We start from the raw sequence: 17,213 nt of genomic DNA, 5'->3' as shown, positions 1-17,213 counted from the left end.
GTTGAAGGAAGCTTCAGATACAGATTTGCTGAAGTTTCTCAGAATGTCATTGACCTGCAACACTAACTCTATATGTCTCCACAGATGTTGCCAAACCTGTGAAGTGTTTCCAGCATTTTCTGTTTTTAAATACTGATTTGTCCAAGCTTTACTCATGTTTCACCAAAATGTGTCATTTCTGCTAGCTCAGAGTTCTGATATCAAGGGCTTACCAAAGAAATTAAATCATTCACAAGCAGCATATAGAAAGAATGATTTCAGAAGCACCATCTGAGTGTGCGTTAAGGCTCCTTACTTTAGCAGTTGCGTCGATCTCTTTCTGCCTCTTCTCATTGACAACGTCATCAGCTTTGTCCTTTTCAAATTCTTTCTGACAACGATTTAGCAACAGCTTGCGAAAATTTACTGAGGCTCCTGGCTTATCTGACATTGGGACCTTCAGCTATGGACAGAAATTAATATCTTCATTCAGTGTCAAAAGGTCACCATATTAAAAAATGACAGTCTCACACCTTTTACAAACATGCATTTCAAGGTCAAAACTTTAATCAATTCTACTATTATATTCAGCTATTGATGCAAAATTACTAGATGCCAAAATTCTGTTTTTCAAAAAGCTTATTACTCATATTGGGGTGTGAATGATTTAGTCTAACGAATATACAGCAATTTGTGAAATCTTTCAAAAGCTTTATTTTCAAAGACCAGTCATTGTTTCTGTACCACTGTGGCGCTCATGTGAATGTCAGTCCAGTACATGCCTACATTATCTTTCTCTTTGTGTTATACAACAACTAACATTTCTACGCTTAGCAGAAAACAACCAGTTGCTAAATAGTTCTCATCTATTGTGGGAAGACCTCCAACTTAAGACTTTGCAGTACTCAGGATGTCTCCTTATGGATAGACTGCAAAAGGTCAATGCTGAGTACCCCGAGTCTGATTTATGGCTCATTATATAACTGAATTGCTTTCTTCCCTCTCTTATACATAATCTTCAGGTGTCTGTGTTGCATGCAAGCAGGAGCACAGCTCCGCTCACCAGCAGAGTCCTTTTCCTTTAAGCAAAGAAACAGAAAGTTAAGCATTTTGGCAACGTTAAAACGGAATTAAAAATAATTTTGTGCCTGCTACACCAAGTACAGTCCACAATAACGAAAAGGAAATACAGATTTGCAATTTTAAAAACTGTCACAATCGGTCCATGTTTGTAAAATGTACACGCTTGATGTTCATTAACTTACCATTGTAAGACAGCGACACATATTGGCATATGCTACTGAGAAATTGGGCTCATCGATAGCTTTCTCAAATACTAAGTCAATAACTCCCTTTAGCCTCTCCTCTGTATCAATTGTTAGCTCCTGAACCTGCTTCATCAATTGTTGAAACATTTGTGGTGTCAGCTTGTTCAGGATGCTCCTTACTCGTCTGAATAATTCCTGGATTGAGTATAAAAGGTTAGCACGTCAAGAACAGAAGCCAACTGAGGGAAGATTTTGACTACAAGGTATTCATTCGATAAAATAAGAAGAATTCATTCCAACCTCATTAACATACCTGAATTGTAATGCTTTACAATGTAGTAACAATGATGATAATATGCTATATAATTTACTGGTCAATTTGCTGTTGAGAAACATGACAATGTAGAACCTATTATACATTGAGTGTTAATATATAGATTGATTCAGCATTCAGAAGACAAAATCAAGTTAAGGTTATTTATAACTACACAATCCTCTATATTTAAAGTGACAATTCTTCAAGTATTGGCCTTCAAATTTACTGCCAATGTATTGGAATCAAATCCAACCGTATATACCTCAGGGCCTGTCACTATAACGTTTAATTTTTCTTCCCTGCCACATGACAGTACAGAAAGAAAAAATAAATGAAACACACATCAAAATTTATTCATAAGAACATAACATAACAACTAGGAGGAGTAGTAAGCAATTCAGCCACTCGAGCCTGCCCCACCATTCAATACGATCATGGCTGATTTCATTTCGACCTCCACTTTCCTGCCCTCTCCCCATAACCTTTCAACCTGTTACTAATTAAAAATCTGTCCATCTCCTCCTTAAATTTATTCAACGTCCTGGCATCCACTGCACTCTGAGGTCGTGAATTCCACAGATTCATGACCCTTTGAGAAAAGTAATTCCTTCTCATTTCTGATTTAAATCTACCACCCCTTAGCCTAAAACTATGATCTCTCATTCTAGAATGCACCGCAAGGGGGGGACACCCGCTCCACGTCTACTTTGTCCATCCCCTTTAGCATCTATATACCTCAATTAAATCTCCTCTCATTCTTCTAAACTCTAGCAAGTATAGGCCTAAACTACTCAATCTCTCCTCATAAGACAAGCCCTGCATCTCAGTAATCAATCTAGTGAACCTCCTCTGAATCGCCTCCAATGCAACTACATCCCTCCTCAATTAAGGGGATCAAAACTGTGCACAGTGCTCCAGGCGCGGTCTCACCGATGCCTTGTACAGTTGCAACAACACTTCACTATTTTTATACTCTATTCCTTTAGCAATAAATGCCAAAATTACATTTGCCTTCCTTATTACCTGCTGTACCTGCATACTAGCTTTCAGCAATTCATGCATGAGGACACCCAGATCCCTCTGCACTGAAGCATTCTGAAGTTTCTCTCCATTTAAATAATAAGTTGCCTTTTTATTCTTCCGACCAAAATGGATAACTTCACACTTATCTATGTTAAACTCCATCTGCCAAATTTTGGCCCATTCACCTAACCTGTCCATATCCATTTGTAAATTTCTTATTTCTTCATTGCAACTTACTTTGCTACCCATTTTGGTGTCATCTGCAAATTTAGCTATAATACCTTCTATCCCCGAATCCAAGTCATTAATATAGATTGTAAGTAGTTGGGGCTCAAGGACCGAACCCTGTGGCACCCTACTAGTTACAGCTTGCCATCCAGAAAAAGACCCTTTTATCCTGACTCTCTGCTTTCTGTTGGTTAGCCAATCCTCTATCCAAGCTAATTTATTACCCCTAACTCCGTGTGACCTTATCTTGTGTATTAATCTTATGTGTGGCACCTTATTGAAGACCTTCTGGAAGTCCAGATATACTACATCTATAGGATCCCCATTACCTACTTTGCTTGTGACATCTTCAAAGAACTCCAGCAAATTAGTCAAACATGATTTACTCTTCACAAAACCATGCTGACTCTAATGGATTGCATTTTGACTTTCCAAATGCCCCATTACTACTTCCTTAATAATGGATTCCAACAATTTCCCAACGACAGACGTTAAACTAACTGGTCTATAGTTTCCTACTTTCTGCCTCCCCCCCTTTTTGAATAAGGGTGTCATATTACCATTTCTCCAATCCACTGGAACCTTTCCAGAATCCAGGGAATTTTGGAATATTATAGCCAATGCATCCACTATCTCCGCTGCCACTTCCTTTAAGACCCTGGGATGTAGGCCATCAGGTTCTGGGGACTTGTCACCCTTTAATCCCAATAGTTTGCTCAGTACTTATTCTCTAGTGACGGTGATTGTTCTAAGTTTCTCCTTCTCTATAGCCTCTGCACTACCTGTTACTATTGGGGTGCTCCTAGTGTCCTCCACCATGAAAACTGAGGCAAAATATTGATTAAGTGTCTCTGCCATTTCTGCGTTCCCCACTATTAACTCTCCAGTCTCATCGTCCAAGGGACCAACATTCACTTTAGCTACTCTCTTTCCTTTTATATACTTGTAGAAGCTTATGCTATCAGTTTTTACATTTTGCGCTAGTTTTCTTTCATTATTTACCTTTGCTCATCATGTACACACGAGATAGTTGCCAGTGAGCGTACGACTGTAATTTAGCCAATGGATACCTCTATAATTCAGGGTACCATGCATGCCACTTAAGCGAATTACTGGCTCATAACTCAAGGCCACATCCATTTTACTTTCAATGAAAATAACTATATCTTGAGCAAGCAATGCTAAAATGATCAACCAAACAGCACACAAAAAATAATTTACCTACTAAAAAAAATTGTATAGGAGATTTTAAAAACCCTATTGGGAAAGAGACAGACAGAGAGAGAGACAAACAGACAGACACATGCACACACAGAGAGAGAAAGAGCATGAGGGAGCAAATGAGCACATGCGCAAGAGAGAGAGCACGCATGTGAACGAGTGTACCGGAAAGAGAACACAAATCTAGGGCCAACATGCCTTTAAGAAATGTGTGCCCTGAATGGTGTGGTATCTTGCCTATACTTCCATCACCGCACACAAGTATCTCGGGGTGCCGGGGAAGGCAATGAGAAAAAGGGTGAACAATAGGCTTATTTGTGTGAGTAAGTTAATTGAATGAGGCATTTGTGAGCCAAAGCCTTGCATTCATAAGCAACTAAGTATGACTATTCCTTAAGAGGTCGTCTGTATATTGCCAATCAAAAATGTTTTTGGGCTGATCAGCAGAACCACACTGTGTATAGTGTTTTATTTATCAGCCACCTGGAATTTTACTGAAACCAAGAGACTCATTATTAATGCTCAGCTGAATTAGTAATTTGTCACAAAATTTGTCTTTAAATGCATGCTCCTAAATTAACTTATATTTGTTGGTCTGTCAAAAGATGCACTTTTTCTGTGAGCTTCTGAGGAGCTATTTCCATTAACTACCTTATTATCAAGGATTTGACGACGCAACTGAATGCACTCTCATAGACAGACAGGATCATCATAACATTGCACAGGAAGATTTTCAAATGTATTTCTTTTCTCAATGTTGCTCACCAAAGAGGGAAAATGCAGTGATTGTAAATAACCAAACAATTGACTGGATTGAAACTTAGTTACTTTTCTCTTCACAGAGATAATGTGAATTTATTAATACAGGGTTAGTTATTAAAAATCTGTTAGCAGCCATGTCCCACTGATCCCTCAGTGGCTCAATGAGTTCATTCCGTTAAGTCCTACACCATATGCCAAAAATCAGTTATGTGGAAATGAGGGAAGCTGAGATTATTCTCCTTAAGACTTAGAAGGTTAAGGGGAGACTTGTTAAAGATGTTCATAAACATGAATATTTTGACAGAGTAATTGAGAAGACACAGTTTCCAGTAGCAGATGGGTTGGCAATCCGGGGACACAGGTTTTGTTTTTTTATTATTCATGCATGGGATGTGGGTATTGCCCATCCCCAATTGTCCTTGAGATGGTGGTGGTGAGCTGCCTTCTTGAACCGCTGCAGTCCACGTGGTATAGGTACATCCACAGTGCTGTTAGGGAGGGAGTTCCTGGGTTTTGACCCAGCGGCAGTGAAAAGAACGGCAAAATATGTCCAAGTCAGGACAGTGAGTGGCTTGGAGGGGTACTTGCAGGTGCTGGTGTTCCCATGCATCTGATGTCCATGTCCCTCTAAATGTTAGTGCTCATGGGTTTGGAAGGTGCTGTCTAAGGAGCCTTGGTGAGTTTCTGCAGTGCATCTTGTAGATAGTACACACTGCTGTTACTGTGCATGAATGGTGGAGGGAGTGAATGTTTGTGGATGGGGTGCCAATCAAGTGGGCTGCTTTGTCCTGGATGGTGTCAAGCTTGTTATTGGAGCTGCACTCATCCAGGCAAGTGGAGAGTTTTTCATCACACTCCTGACATGCCTTGTATATGGTGGACAGGCTTTGGGGAGTCAGGAGGTGTTATTCACTGCAGGATTTCTAGCCTCTGACCTGCTGTTATAGCCACAGTATTTATATGGCTCGTCCAGTACAGTTTCTGATTAATGGTAACCCCCCCAGGATGTTGATATTAGGAAAACCTAGCTATGGTGATGCATTGAATGTCATGGGAAAATGGTTAGATTTTGTCTTATTGGAGATGGCCACTGCCTGGCACTTGGGTAGCACGAATGTTACTTGCTGCTTATCAGCCTAAGTCTGGATATTGTCCAGGTCTTGCTGCATTTGGACATGGGCTATTTCAGATTTAAGATAATTGGCAAAGGAACCAGAAGCGGCAAGAGGAATTTTATTTTTACGCAAGTTATGATTCTGCAATGCATTGTCTGAAAGGCTGGTGGAAGTAGATTTCAAAAAGGGATTGGATAAATACTTGGAGGAGAAAAATTTGGTAATGCTGGTAATTTTTGTAGGGTGGGGTGGGGGAGAAATAGTGCCTATCATCTTTCCACTCTAATCTAAACATTTCTACCTTTTTATACTTTGAAGTGGCAAATTTGAAGTATTTCTAAAATATTTTTGATGAAATCTTTTCATTAGAAGAATTTTATAACATCCATCTCTTTATTAAAAAATGGAACATTTGAAAACTGTACTGCAGGAGAAGAAATGCTTCTTTCCTACAACATATGCCTAAAGAAAGACACGTTTCCGACTACCAATGGGAAAGAGATTCCAAAAGATGTTTCCCTACTGGGCAGGCAGAGAAATACATTAAAAGGCCAAAGTCAACAATGCTTTAAATCTAGATTAGACTGGTATTGGCAGAGTTTAGTGAGCACTTTAAAACTAAACACAAAGCTCTTTTACAGCAATTAAGTACATTTGAAATGAAGTCAATGAAATCATTGCTGCAATGTAGGAAAGCAGCAGCCAATTTGCACACAGCTAGCTCCGATAATGACCTGGTAATCTGAATTTGACAGATGATGTTGATTGAGGGTTAAATATTGGCCAGGACACTTGGGAGGACTCCACTGCTGTTCTTCAAAATAGGGCCATGGAATCTTCTACGTTCAGCTGAGGGGACAGGCAAGGCCTGTTTAATGTCTCCTCTGAAAGACAACACCTCTAATAGTGCAGCACTCTTCAGGACTGCATTGGAGTGTTAGCCTACAGTCCTACAGCAGAAATTGAAACCACAACACTCAGCCACCAACTAAACCACAGCTGACACCTCAAGAGGAAAACCATGAAACAGGCAACAAAAAGGAACATGATTTAAAAGAAACACATTATTAAAGACTTACATGCTTCAAAAAAAACCTTAAACAATGTAATTAAATGAATAGATGCAACGATTTCTGGAAATTCCACTCAGTTCTTAGATGCAGGTTATTTAGGCTTAAAATATGCAAAACAGATTTAAGGCTTTTTTTGCGTCTAACCTGTGTTTTTTGCACATCGGAATCATCAGAGATATCATCTCGTTTTAATATAGGTTTCCATGCATTCTCGGACTTCTTTAGCTGGATATCATCATTTACAGTTATATTTGTGATAATCTTCCTTGGTTCTCTCCTTTGTCCATGCTGTGACCTCCTTGGTCCAACATTTAGCACCTAAATAACAATAGTTGTTAATATGCAATAGCATTTGTGAGGCCTTTTGCACAATATAAACCTCAATGTTGCTGCTATACTGTAACTGGGAAATGCAAATAGTTTTCATGTAAAAACTGGAATTAATTCATCTGTAGAAATTTCAGAACCCACACCAAAACTGTATTTGACTTATTCAATTACCATAAACCACCAGCGCTAACTCTAACCCAAGGTACGCAAGATCAAATTATTTGAGGCAAATTTCATTCTTTGCAATTGTGAAATAATTTATACTGTACATCATCTTTTGCTAAATCATCTATTTCAAGTTTGACAATGAGCTCAGATTACTAGCTCTACTCTTCATCACACAGGAGCATTTAGAACATGAAGGGGCCATTCAGCTCCTCGAACCTACTCCACCAGTTAGATCACAATCTGTATCTCAACTCCATATCACTTGATATCCTCAACTAACAAAAGCCCATCTACCACAAAACCCTGTTTAAAACTGCCTCATTCAGTGCTGTTCTGGTTTAACTCTACGGATAATGGGGCCATATGCACACTTGGGACCAAGGCTTACGCTTTCGCATAGATTCGTGCTGGGGCCTACATAGCATCATGTGATCCGGTGGCAGCATTTTGGAGGGAGTGAGAGGAAAGAACAACGTCTCAAAGCAAAAGTGACTTTTTTCTTAAAGCTCTGCAGTATTTTTCTTCAAATATGAAGTTGAAGCCTGGACTGCTCAGTTCTGTGCAGAATAGGCACAGTTCTTGACTCTGCAATCCTATTTTAATTTTGGAGCCCCAGGTGTGCCCGATGTAGAGCTTTACATCAAGTGAATCAGAGAGGCCATTTTAAAGTCAGTGAGAAGGAAATTTGCTGCAGATAAAATTGCTTTCCTTGGCTCAGGGTCATCCTATCAACCATGATAACTTATCCAAAAACTTTTCCTGCCACCCAACATGACTTCATTGCTACAGCCCATGGACCAGGGAACAATAGTAGCACTCAAGGTTTACTACCTACACTGCACCTTCTCCCATTCAAGGTGATAGATGGAGAGAACATGCCAACAGCCAGGGAATGTTGTCTAGTCTTCAGCATCCTCAAGGATATCGACAATATCGCTGGTTCATTGGATGAAGTTACATCGTTGAGTATGAACAGTGCATGGTATAAAGCATGTCCCAGTACATCAATAACAACAGGATTTCATGACACTGTCCCTGGAGTTCAGCATAAAATCATCACCTGAGGGAGGGAAGTTGGTTTTGATGAAGTGGAGAAGACTGGCATGGTGGAATTGCTGTAGTCCCATGGAGAAGAATTGTTCAATGAAGATTTAATACAGTTAGAAAGTCAATGGGCTGAAGAGGATGATTGTACTGAAACACGACCCCCTTTGATTTTGTCAACAAAACAACTGTCAAGAGTTTTCCAACTTATGGAAGAGGCAACGGAAACATTCACCAAGGATGATCCAAACAGAGGCCACAGTGCCATGAGCAATGACGGTATCAACTTGCTACAAGGGAGATCTAGCGGCAGAAGAAAAAGAAAACCGTCCAACAGCCCTTAAATAAATTTTTAAGGTCATTGACGATCTTTCGTCCTATTAACTCCACTAGGACCTGGCTGTTCAACCTATGCTGCCTTCAATTCAAAATCAAACTCCCTCCAACTTTAGTCATTGAGCTTCTGTATGCAGAAGGAGCTCATCTCTGCACTCACTCAGAAAGCGTATGAGAAGCTGGGCCTTTCACTACCAACACCCGGAAAACAAAGGTCCTCTTCCAACCAACTCTCACAGCACAAATAGCAATATTGGTTACAGATGTCAGAAATGAGAGTGCAACTTGTGGAAATGCTTCCTCATGCAGTGAGAATCAGTTGCAATACCCATGTTTGCAAATGACAGCAATATAACATACGAGTACAAGATACAAAATGAATGGCTGAACAGGTTCGTGTGGCTAAATGGTCTATTCCTGTTGCCGTGTAATTCACTCGTTATCCTGTCTCGTCACTGTCAAATTCCAAGTAAACACTCAAAATGTAAATTAATAGTCAATCCCAGTAAATCCACATTACTCTTGGGGCTTCTTAGCTTCATGTTATTATAATGCATAATCTTTTAAAACCTAAATGGAAGCATGGAACATGTCTTCGATATCTGGCTTGATATGTGGCAGAAACCTTTTAAAAAGTGGGTCACAGCAACATGAAATCGTGTTTCCTAAGCACAGGATTTATTTTCATAAATTAAAAAGTAAAACAGTAAAGAGAAAATGACTTGTAAATTTCACTGGCCACATCAAATTCAAATGGCTTGTAACTTCAACCATAGTGGTAATGTCACTGGACTAGTAATCCAGAGGCCAGAGTCACAGGTTCAAATCCCACCACAGCAACTAGCGGAATTTAAATTCAATTAATAAATCAGGAATATAAAGCTAGTCTCAGTAATTGTGACCATGACAGCGGTCACTGATTGTAAAATTCATTAATGCCCTTTAGGGAAAGAAATCTGCCACCCTTAACTGTTCTAGCCTACGTGACTCCAGACCCACCGCAATGTGTTGACTCTTAACTGCCCTCTGAAACGGCCGAACAAGCCACTCAGTTCAACGGCAATGAGGGATGGGCAATAAATGCTGACCTTGCCAGTGATGCCAACTTTTCGTGAAAGAATAAAGGAAAAATACATTTTACAAAAAAGTTAGAATACACTGTTAAATTACAGCAGTTATCAAATGTGGGCATCGTTGGCAAAGTCAGCATTTGCACACCTCTAATTGCTCTTGAAAAAGTGGTGGTGAGCAGTGATCTGGAACTTTTCTGCAGTGGTTTGGTAAAACTAAGTGGCTTGCTGGGCCATTTCAGAGGGCAGTTATGAATCAACCACATTGTTACTGCTCTGGATGACAGATAAGGATGGCAGATTTTCTTCCCTAAAGGTGAACCGCTTAGCGAACTAGGTGAGTTCAACAATTGATTATAGCTTCATGGTCACCATTACAGGTGAGAGGAAGCATAAATGGGGTATACTCAAGTTGGTAGGCTGTAACTAGTGGAGTGCCACAAGGAACGGTGCTGGGACCTCAGCAATTTATGACCTATGTTATAATCTTACAAGAAGAGACAGAGAGTAGCATATCTAAGTTACAAAGCTAGGTGAAAACATAAGCTGGGAGGATGAATGTACACACACAGGTTAAGTGAATGGGCAACAAGATGGCAGATGGAGTACAATGTGGGAAAGTGTGAGATTATTCACTTTGGTCATAAGAGTAGAAAAGCAGAATATTTTTTGAAAGATGTTAAACTTGTAAATGTTGATGTTCAGAGATACTTAGGTGTGCTTGTACAAGGAACACAAAGTTAGCATGCAGATACAGCAAAGCAATTAGGAAGGCAAATGGCATGTTGGCCTTTATTACCAGCGAATTGGAGTACAAGAATAAAGAAGTTTTGCTACAGTTGTACAAGGCTTTGATGAGACCACATCTGGAATACTGTGTGCAGTTTTGATCTCCATACTTAAGGATGGATATACTTGCATTGGAGGGGGTACAGCAAAGATTCACTAGATTGGTCACTAGGATGAGAGGGTTGTCCTGTGAAGAGAGGCTGAGTAAATTGGGCCTATATTCTGTGGAGTTCAGAAGAATGAGAGGCTGTCTCATTGAAACATACAAGATTTGAAGCAGCTTGATAACAGCTTGAAATTGTTTCCACTGATTGAGAAATATAAAACACAGGAGCAGAGGCTCAGCATAAGTCCCATTTAGGACTGAGATGAGGAGAAATTATTTTATTCAAAGGGTTATGAATTTCTGGAATTCTCTACCCCAGGGGGTTGTGGATGCTGCATTGTTAAACATTTAAGGCTGGGATAGACAGATTTTTGATGTCTCGGGGAATCAGGAGAGATGGGGAGTGGGTTTAAGGGGCCATATGGTCTTGCCCTGTTCCTATTTCTTGTATTGTTGCATTGAGACTGGCATTTAATTTCAGATTTACTAATTAATTGAATTCATTAAGTAATTGAACTTAAAATTCCAACAGCTGCTGTGGTGGGATTTGAATCCGTGATCCCAGAACGTTAGCCTGGGCCTCTGGATTACTAGTTGAATGACATTACTACTACACAACCCTGATCCGCTGCTTGCAGGAATGTGGGAACTAAGAACCAATGTTCCAGCTGGCAGAGTGGAATTAATCCTTATACCTTCTTGCTGATCACCATGAAGCTTTCAAGTAATCAAAATTTAAAAACATTAGTCCACGAATAACCTCAATAAGTTCCAGAAATTACAAAGGTTAATGTAATTTCCGACCACACTTGCAGGCGAAAGATCCAACTGTTAACAAGGGTAAAAATCTAGCAGAGTCAGGTCACAAGACTTGACAATTGCATGTCTAAATCATATCAAAGATATTAAGTCTGTGTATTTCAAGATACAATTCAATATAAACTGTCATATTATATCTACCTTAGATTGACCCATATCATCTTCTGTAGGTAGTACTTTGATAGTGTCGATGTTTTAGCTAGCCTTAGCATCAAATGCAGTAAACCCCCCATGGTATTTTATATTAAGAATTAACAAATCTTCAGTCTTTTCCCACACCTTGACATTTGAGTGGCTTTGCACCATCTGCAATATCAGCAGGGCTTACTTTCTTTGGATTGGTTAATTATTAATACAATTTCTTTGAATCTTGAGGTTTTAATGCTTAAAACAAATTTACATTAGGACCTGGGTCATAACCTGTTAATTGCAATGGTTTGTCCAACACTGCTGTTAAGTTGGAGTGCACAACTGTGTTTATGAACATAAGAATTGGAAGGCCATTCAGCCCCTCAAGCCTGCTCTGCCATTTGATAAGATCATGGCTGATCTCATGGTGGCCTCTACTTTCCTGTAAACCCCCTATACACTTTGACTCCCTTGTCAGTCAAGAACCTAACTCAAGCCTTAAAAATTTTCAATGACCCTGCCTCCGCTGCTCTCTGGGAAAGAGAATTCCATAGGCTAACAACCCTCAGAAAAAAAAAAATTCTCACCTCAATCTTAAATGGGAGACCTCTTATTTTCAAACTGTGTCCCCTCGTTCTATTCTCTTCCACAGGGGAGACATCCTTTCAGCATCCACTTGTCATGTTGCCTCAGAATCATATATGTTTCAATAAGATCACCTCTCATTCTTCTAACTCCAATGAATACAGGTCCAACCTTTCCTCATAAAATCTACCCTTCATCCTAGGAATCAGTCAAGTGAACCTTCTCTGCACTGCTTCTAATGCAGTGATGTCCTTTCTTAAATAAGGAGATCAAACAGACAATACTCCAGATGTGGTCTCACCAACACACTGTACAACTGTAGTAAAACTTCGCTACTTTTATACTCTATTCCCCTTGTAATAAACAACGTCCATTTGCCTTCCTAATCACTTGCTGGACCTGCATACTAACATTTTGAGGTTCATGTACCAGGACACCCAGATCCCTCTGTAGGGCAGAGCTCTGTAACCTCTCTCTATTTAAATAATATTCGGCTTTTCTATTCATTCCTGCCAAAGTGGATAATTCACATTTTCTCACATTATGCTCTATCATCCAAATTTTTGTTCACTCATTTAAACTATTTAAATCCCTTTGCAGACTCCTTATGTCCTCTTCACAATTTACTCTCTTACCTTGGTGTCACCAACAAATTTAACACCATATATTCAGTTCCATCCTCCAAGTTATTGATATAGATTATAAACAGTTGAGGCTCCAGGAGTGACACTCCATTTATTACATCCTGTCAACCCAAAAGTGACCTATTTATCCCTACTCTGTCAGAATTGCTACAGTGCAGGAGGCCATTCAGCCTGTCATGTCTGCACTAACTCTCTGAATGAGCAATTCACCTAGCGCCATTCCCCCACCTTCTCCCTGTGACCATTTACATTCCTCCTTTTCAGATAAGTCTTTTAAATGCCTTGATTGAATCTACCTCCACCACACTCTCAGAGAGTGCATTGCAGGCCCCAATCACTTGCTGCCCGAAAAAAATTTGTGTTACTTTTGCTTCTTTTGCTAATTACTTTAAATCTGTACCCTCCCGTTCTTAGCTAACCAATCCACTATCTATGCTAGTATGTTACTCCCTTAATATGTCACATCTTAGAATAAGCCAGTCTGTGATTGTACCTAACACAGGTTAAATATCAAAGTTTATTTAATGGAAGTTCACAAGAGAAGCTTTTGAGAGTGAGCGAGCCTGAGTCAGAATCCTGATGGAACTTAGTTTATTGGATACAAATTGTGGATGCATACCAAACCAATTCTTGCATTCATAATTATATACCTTATTAGTAGATGTCTTCCTGTGAACCATTAACATCTTCATAACACAAGATAATGGGCCTTTGGCTTTGAGCCTGTCTCTCTCCACAGTCAGGCTATTAAAAGAAATCTCTGCTAGTTCCAGATGGAGATACTGACCTTTTCTAGAGAGTGAAAGTAGCTTTGTACTGTTTAGTGCCAAAATGGCAAAAAAAAACAAGTTTTGAGTAAGTGGGTAATGCTCCATTTTTCATTTGCACTTCTTACACTAGGAATTAAATGAATACACTGGAAGGCTGTGGCCCTACAAAAATGGGAGGTTTAATGACTATGGCTCCTTGAGTAATATCCATAGTTCTAGGTTTAGTACACACTGTTCTGTCTCTGCACAACTCCAACACTTGGAAAGGTGTAGCCGTTTATTCTTGAAGCTCCTATTTATCACAGTTTAAACTGTCTGTGCAGATATGGCAAGTAGTTGCATTTCACAGCTTGATAGTCTGCAAAAGTTTATTTGATTGTTTCAAGATATGTTTAAATTTCCCTGAGATTTTACTAGACGCTAAATTTCTTGGTTTCAAGGACCTAAATGCAAACTTCTCAGTAAAACAAGCATCAGCACTACAAAACTGCTGGTCAAGATTGGAATTTGAGCTCTAACTGAGATCTATCATAATGCCAGGGTCAAAGCCTACTCTGGCTGTGCTAGCTCGGACACTGTTTTAGAGGCAATTGGTCAAGACCCATTAGCTGTTGTCATTACTAGAAAAGGCCAGCTTAGTCAATCTTCATCCTTACAGACAATGGTCTGGAACTTTTGTTCTCTGGGGATCATACCTTGGAGGTAGCCTAGAAAATGCCCTGCCCCTCCCACCTGACTAACCACACGATCCATCATGCCCCCTCTCTGACCTGTCTTAACCCCCCACCCCACCCATCCTAAGCCCCTGCCACCCTGACTCATCCTACCCACCCCAACCACTTACCTTCTCCCTGGGCTCTCAAAGTGGCTGGTACCTTTAAACTTACCAGGTTTACGGCAGCCAGTGCTGTAAAAAGGTGGCATGGCTTCATTTTCACCCAATGCTGCTGCACTGAAGAGCCCCAGGAGCCAGCACACTGCGCATTTCTTAGCAGACCCAAGTCAGAAAGTTGAGCTAAAAATGTGCATCTCCTGTAAAGGAGTGAAGTGGCAATCTGCCTATGATTGCAACTCTACAGAAGTTCTGACCCAACATTTGATGGAGAACTGTGGCTCTTCAGATTTGATGCATCACCCAGTACTTTACCAAATCTTCTGAGTTTAATTATTACTTGCAAATCCAGGGAAATAAAAATTGACTCTTTTTGAAAACCCACAGCAGAAGTGTACTGGCACTTTCTCAATGTTTTCAATATTTAGTTAACTTTAAAATGTCTTCAATTGAAGAGTTATCCAGCTGAATTGAATCAACAATGCCAAAATAGAAAAGAAGGAAATGGCTGTGTAACAGCCCAGTATGAAGTGTGGAAAGGTAGTATTACATGCATATTTTCCTATCATCTCATCAATCCTGTTGTAATGGGGCTGCGATTTTATGCTCAAGAAGGGTAGGTGACAACGCTGCACACTTAATTCTGCACAGGATGAATTGTTGTTCTCAGGTTGGGTGACGCAAAGCAGGTGCAAAGTATTTCTATGTAAGGAAGTCTATGTCAGAGGAAATTCACCACAGACTGCTCTCCTATGGGAGAAGGTTACTGGTATGATCTTAGTCAGTATACACTGTATAACATGAAGCAGAGGTTACAAAGATTCGGCCCATATTTGAAGTTGCTGCTGTATTCACTTAAATATTTGTTCCCATTTCCTTTTCCTGAAACCGCACCATTATGGGATTTGTTGCAGTACAAGTATGCTCAATTAGCCTTTAAATTTCGCATCACCATAAACCTTATAAATGTTAAATGCACGTAAATGTTTATCTCAAACTAAGTTATAGCGATACTCAATGAAGGTACAATGTAATCCCAACAACAGTGATTAAGTAAAGCAACCTGCTTTAGACAGACACAACTTACTGCTCCCGCTCGTCCACTTTGTGGCTGCCTTCCAAAGTCTGCATAGGGTGGTGTGAAATCTGGGCCCCGGGGCAGCATTCGTGAGGGGTCCAAAGGTCTTGCTATTTGTTTGGTCTGGTTGATCTGAAAATGAAAAGTTCTCGTTATTTCACCAGGTTGAGGCATTAATACAAAATTGGCACATAAGAGCTAAAAAAACCAGGTTGATATGTTGATGTCTTGACATCTTGAGCAGGTCTAACTTTAAAAGGTAAAAGGTCAGTGGAGGGCAGAAAAAAACTGTTTAGAGAAACTCTGGTCTGATATTATGTAATGTTCATGGGAAAGCACAGGCCACATTAAAAAAATGCATGAGAATGATTTTGGGAATGTGGGACTTAAATATGTGGATAGATTGGAAAAGCTATGGCTGTTCTCCTTGCAGGAGAGAAGACTAAAAGAAATTTTGATAGAGGTTTTCAAAATCAAGACAGGCTAAATGGCCTCCTTCTGTACTGTAACCATTCTATGATTCTATTAAGCTAGAACCAAACCCATCACTTAAGAAAACAAAGATGTGAAATAAAAGCAGAAAATGCTGGAAAAACACAGGTCCGGCAGCATTTGTGGAGGGAGAAACAGAGTTAACGTTTCGAGTCCGTATGACTCTTCTTCAGAGCTCAGAGTTAGGACACGTGCAGAGTTTTGGATTACGTCAAGTTTACAGAGGGTTAAACGTGCATGGCAGACCAAGGGTGATGTTACGGAGGTGGAAATGGGCAATCATAGTGATGACACAAGTGGTTAGAAGCTCATTTCCCAGGTCAATTATGGCACAAGGTAGTGAACAGCCTGATCCAGTTCTGACAATTACCAGGGAGAGAACTGGAGTCAGTGGCTAGGGAGCAATGACTTCAGTCTTCCCAACGTTAAATTGGAGGAAACTTCTGCTTATCCAATGCTGGATGTTGGACAAGCAGTCTGACATTTGAGACAGCAGAAGGGTCAAGGGAGGTGAGCTAGAGCTGGGTGTCATCAGCGTACTTTTGAAAACTGGCACTGTATTTTCAAATGATGTCTCTGAGGGGCAGCATGTAGATGAGAAACAGGAGAGGGGCGAGGATAATTCTGGGGGATGCAAGAGTTAACAAAGTAGAAGCAGGAAGAGAAGCCATTGCTGGTAACCCTCTGGCTACGATTAGATATCTAACAATGGAATCAGGTGAGTGTAGTCCCAACCAGGTGGATGACAGAGGAGAAATGCTGGACGAGAATTAGAAGAATTCAAATGTAGGAGTTCCAGGAAAGGTATGCACAGATTTAGGTGGTGACAACACATTCACTGAATTGGAAAGCTGGAGATCAGGCGGTAGTTTGTAAGAGCAGAAGAGTTGAGAATTGTTCTTTTTTGAGGAGAGTGGCAATGACGAGAATTTAAGGAGACAAGATCAGTTCCTGAGGGGAGTGAATGGTTAACAATATCAACTAACATGGCAGCCAGGAAGGGAAGTTGGGTGATCAGCAGTTTAATGGGAATAGG

The 17,213-nt window shown here is 40.1% G+C and overlaps 1 protein-coding gene across 16 annotated transcripts in view; it reads right to left on the bottom strand.

The window, feature by feature from the left end:
* The window catches only part of LOC121288721 (eukaryotic translation initiation factor 4 gamma 3-like), a 331,740-nt gene that overhangs the window by 79,999 nt on the left and 234,528 nt on the right, over positions 1-17,213 (bottom strand). For all 16 annotated transcript variants that reach the window (XM_041207482.1, XM_041207477.1, XM_041207478.1 and 13 more), the window contains 4 exons: positions 15,695-15,817; positions 7,130-7,303; positions 1,245-1,442; positions 296-442 (listed from right to left, as the gene is read on the bottom strand). In XM_041207482.1, coding sequence (XP_041063416.1) covers positions 296-442; positions 1,245-1,442; positions 7,130-7,303; positions 15,695-15,817 — 642 coding nt within the window. The remainder of the gene's footprint in view (positions 1-295; positions 443-1,244; positions 1,443-7,129; positions 7,304-15,694; positions 15,818-17,213) is intronic.

The sequence above is a fragment of the Carcharodon carcharias genome, chromosome 15, assembly GCF_017639515.1.
Source record: "Carcharodon carcharias isolate sCarCar2 chromosome 15, sCarCar2.pri, whole genome shotgun sequence".
In the NCBI taxonomy this organism is placed as follows: domain Eukaryota; kingdom Metazoa; phylum Chordata; class Chondrichthyes; order Lamniformes; family Lamnidae; genus Carcharodon; species Carcharodon carcharias.
This window is presented reverse-complemented; position numbering and strand designations above follow the sequence as displayed.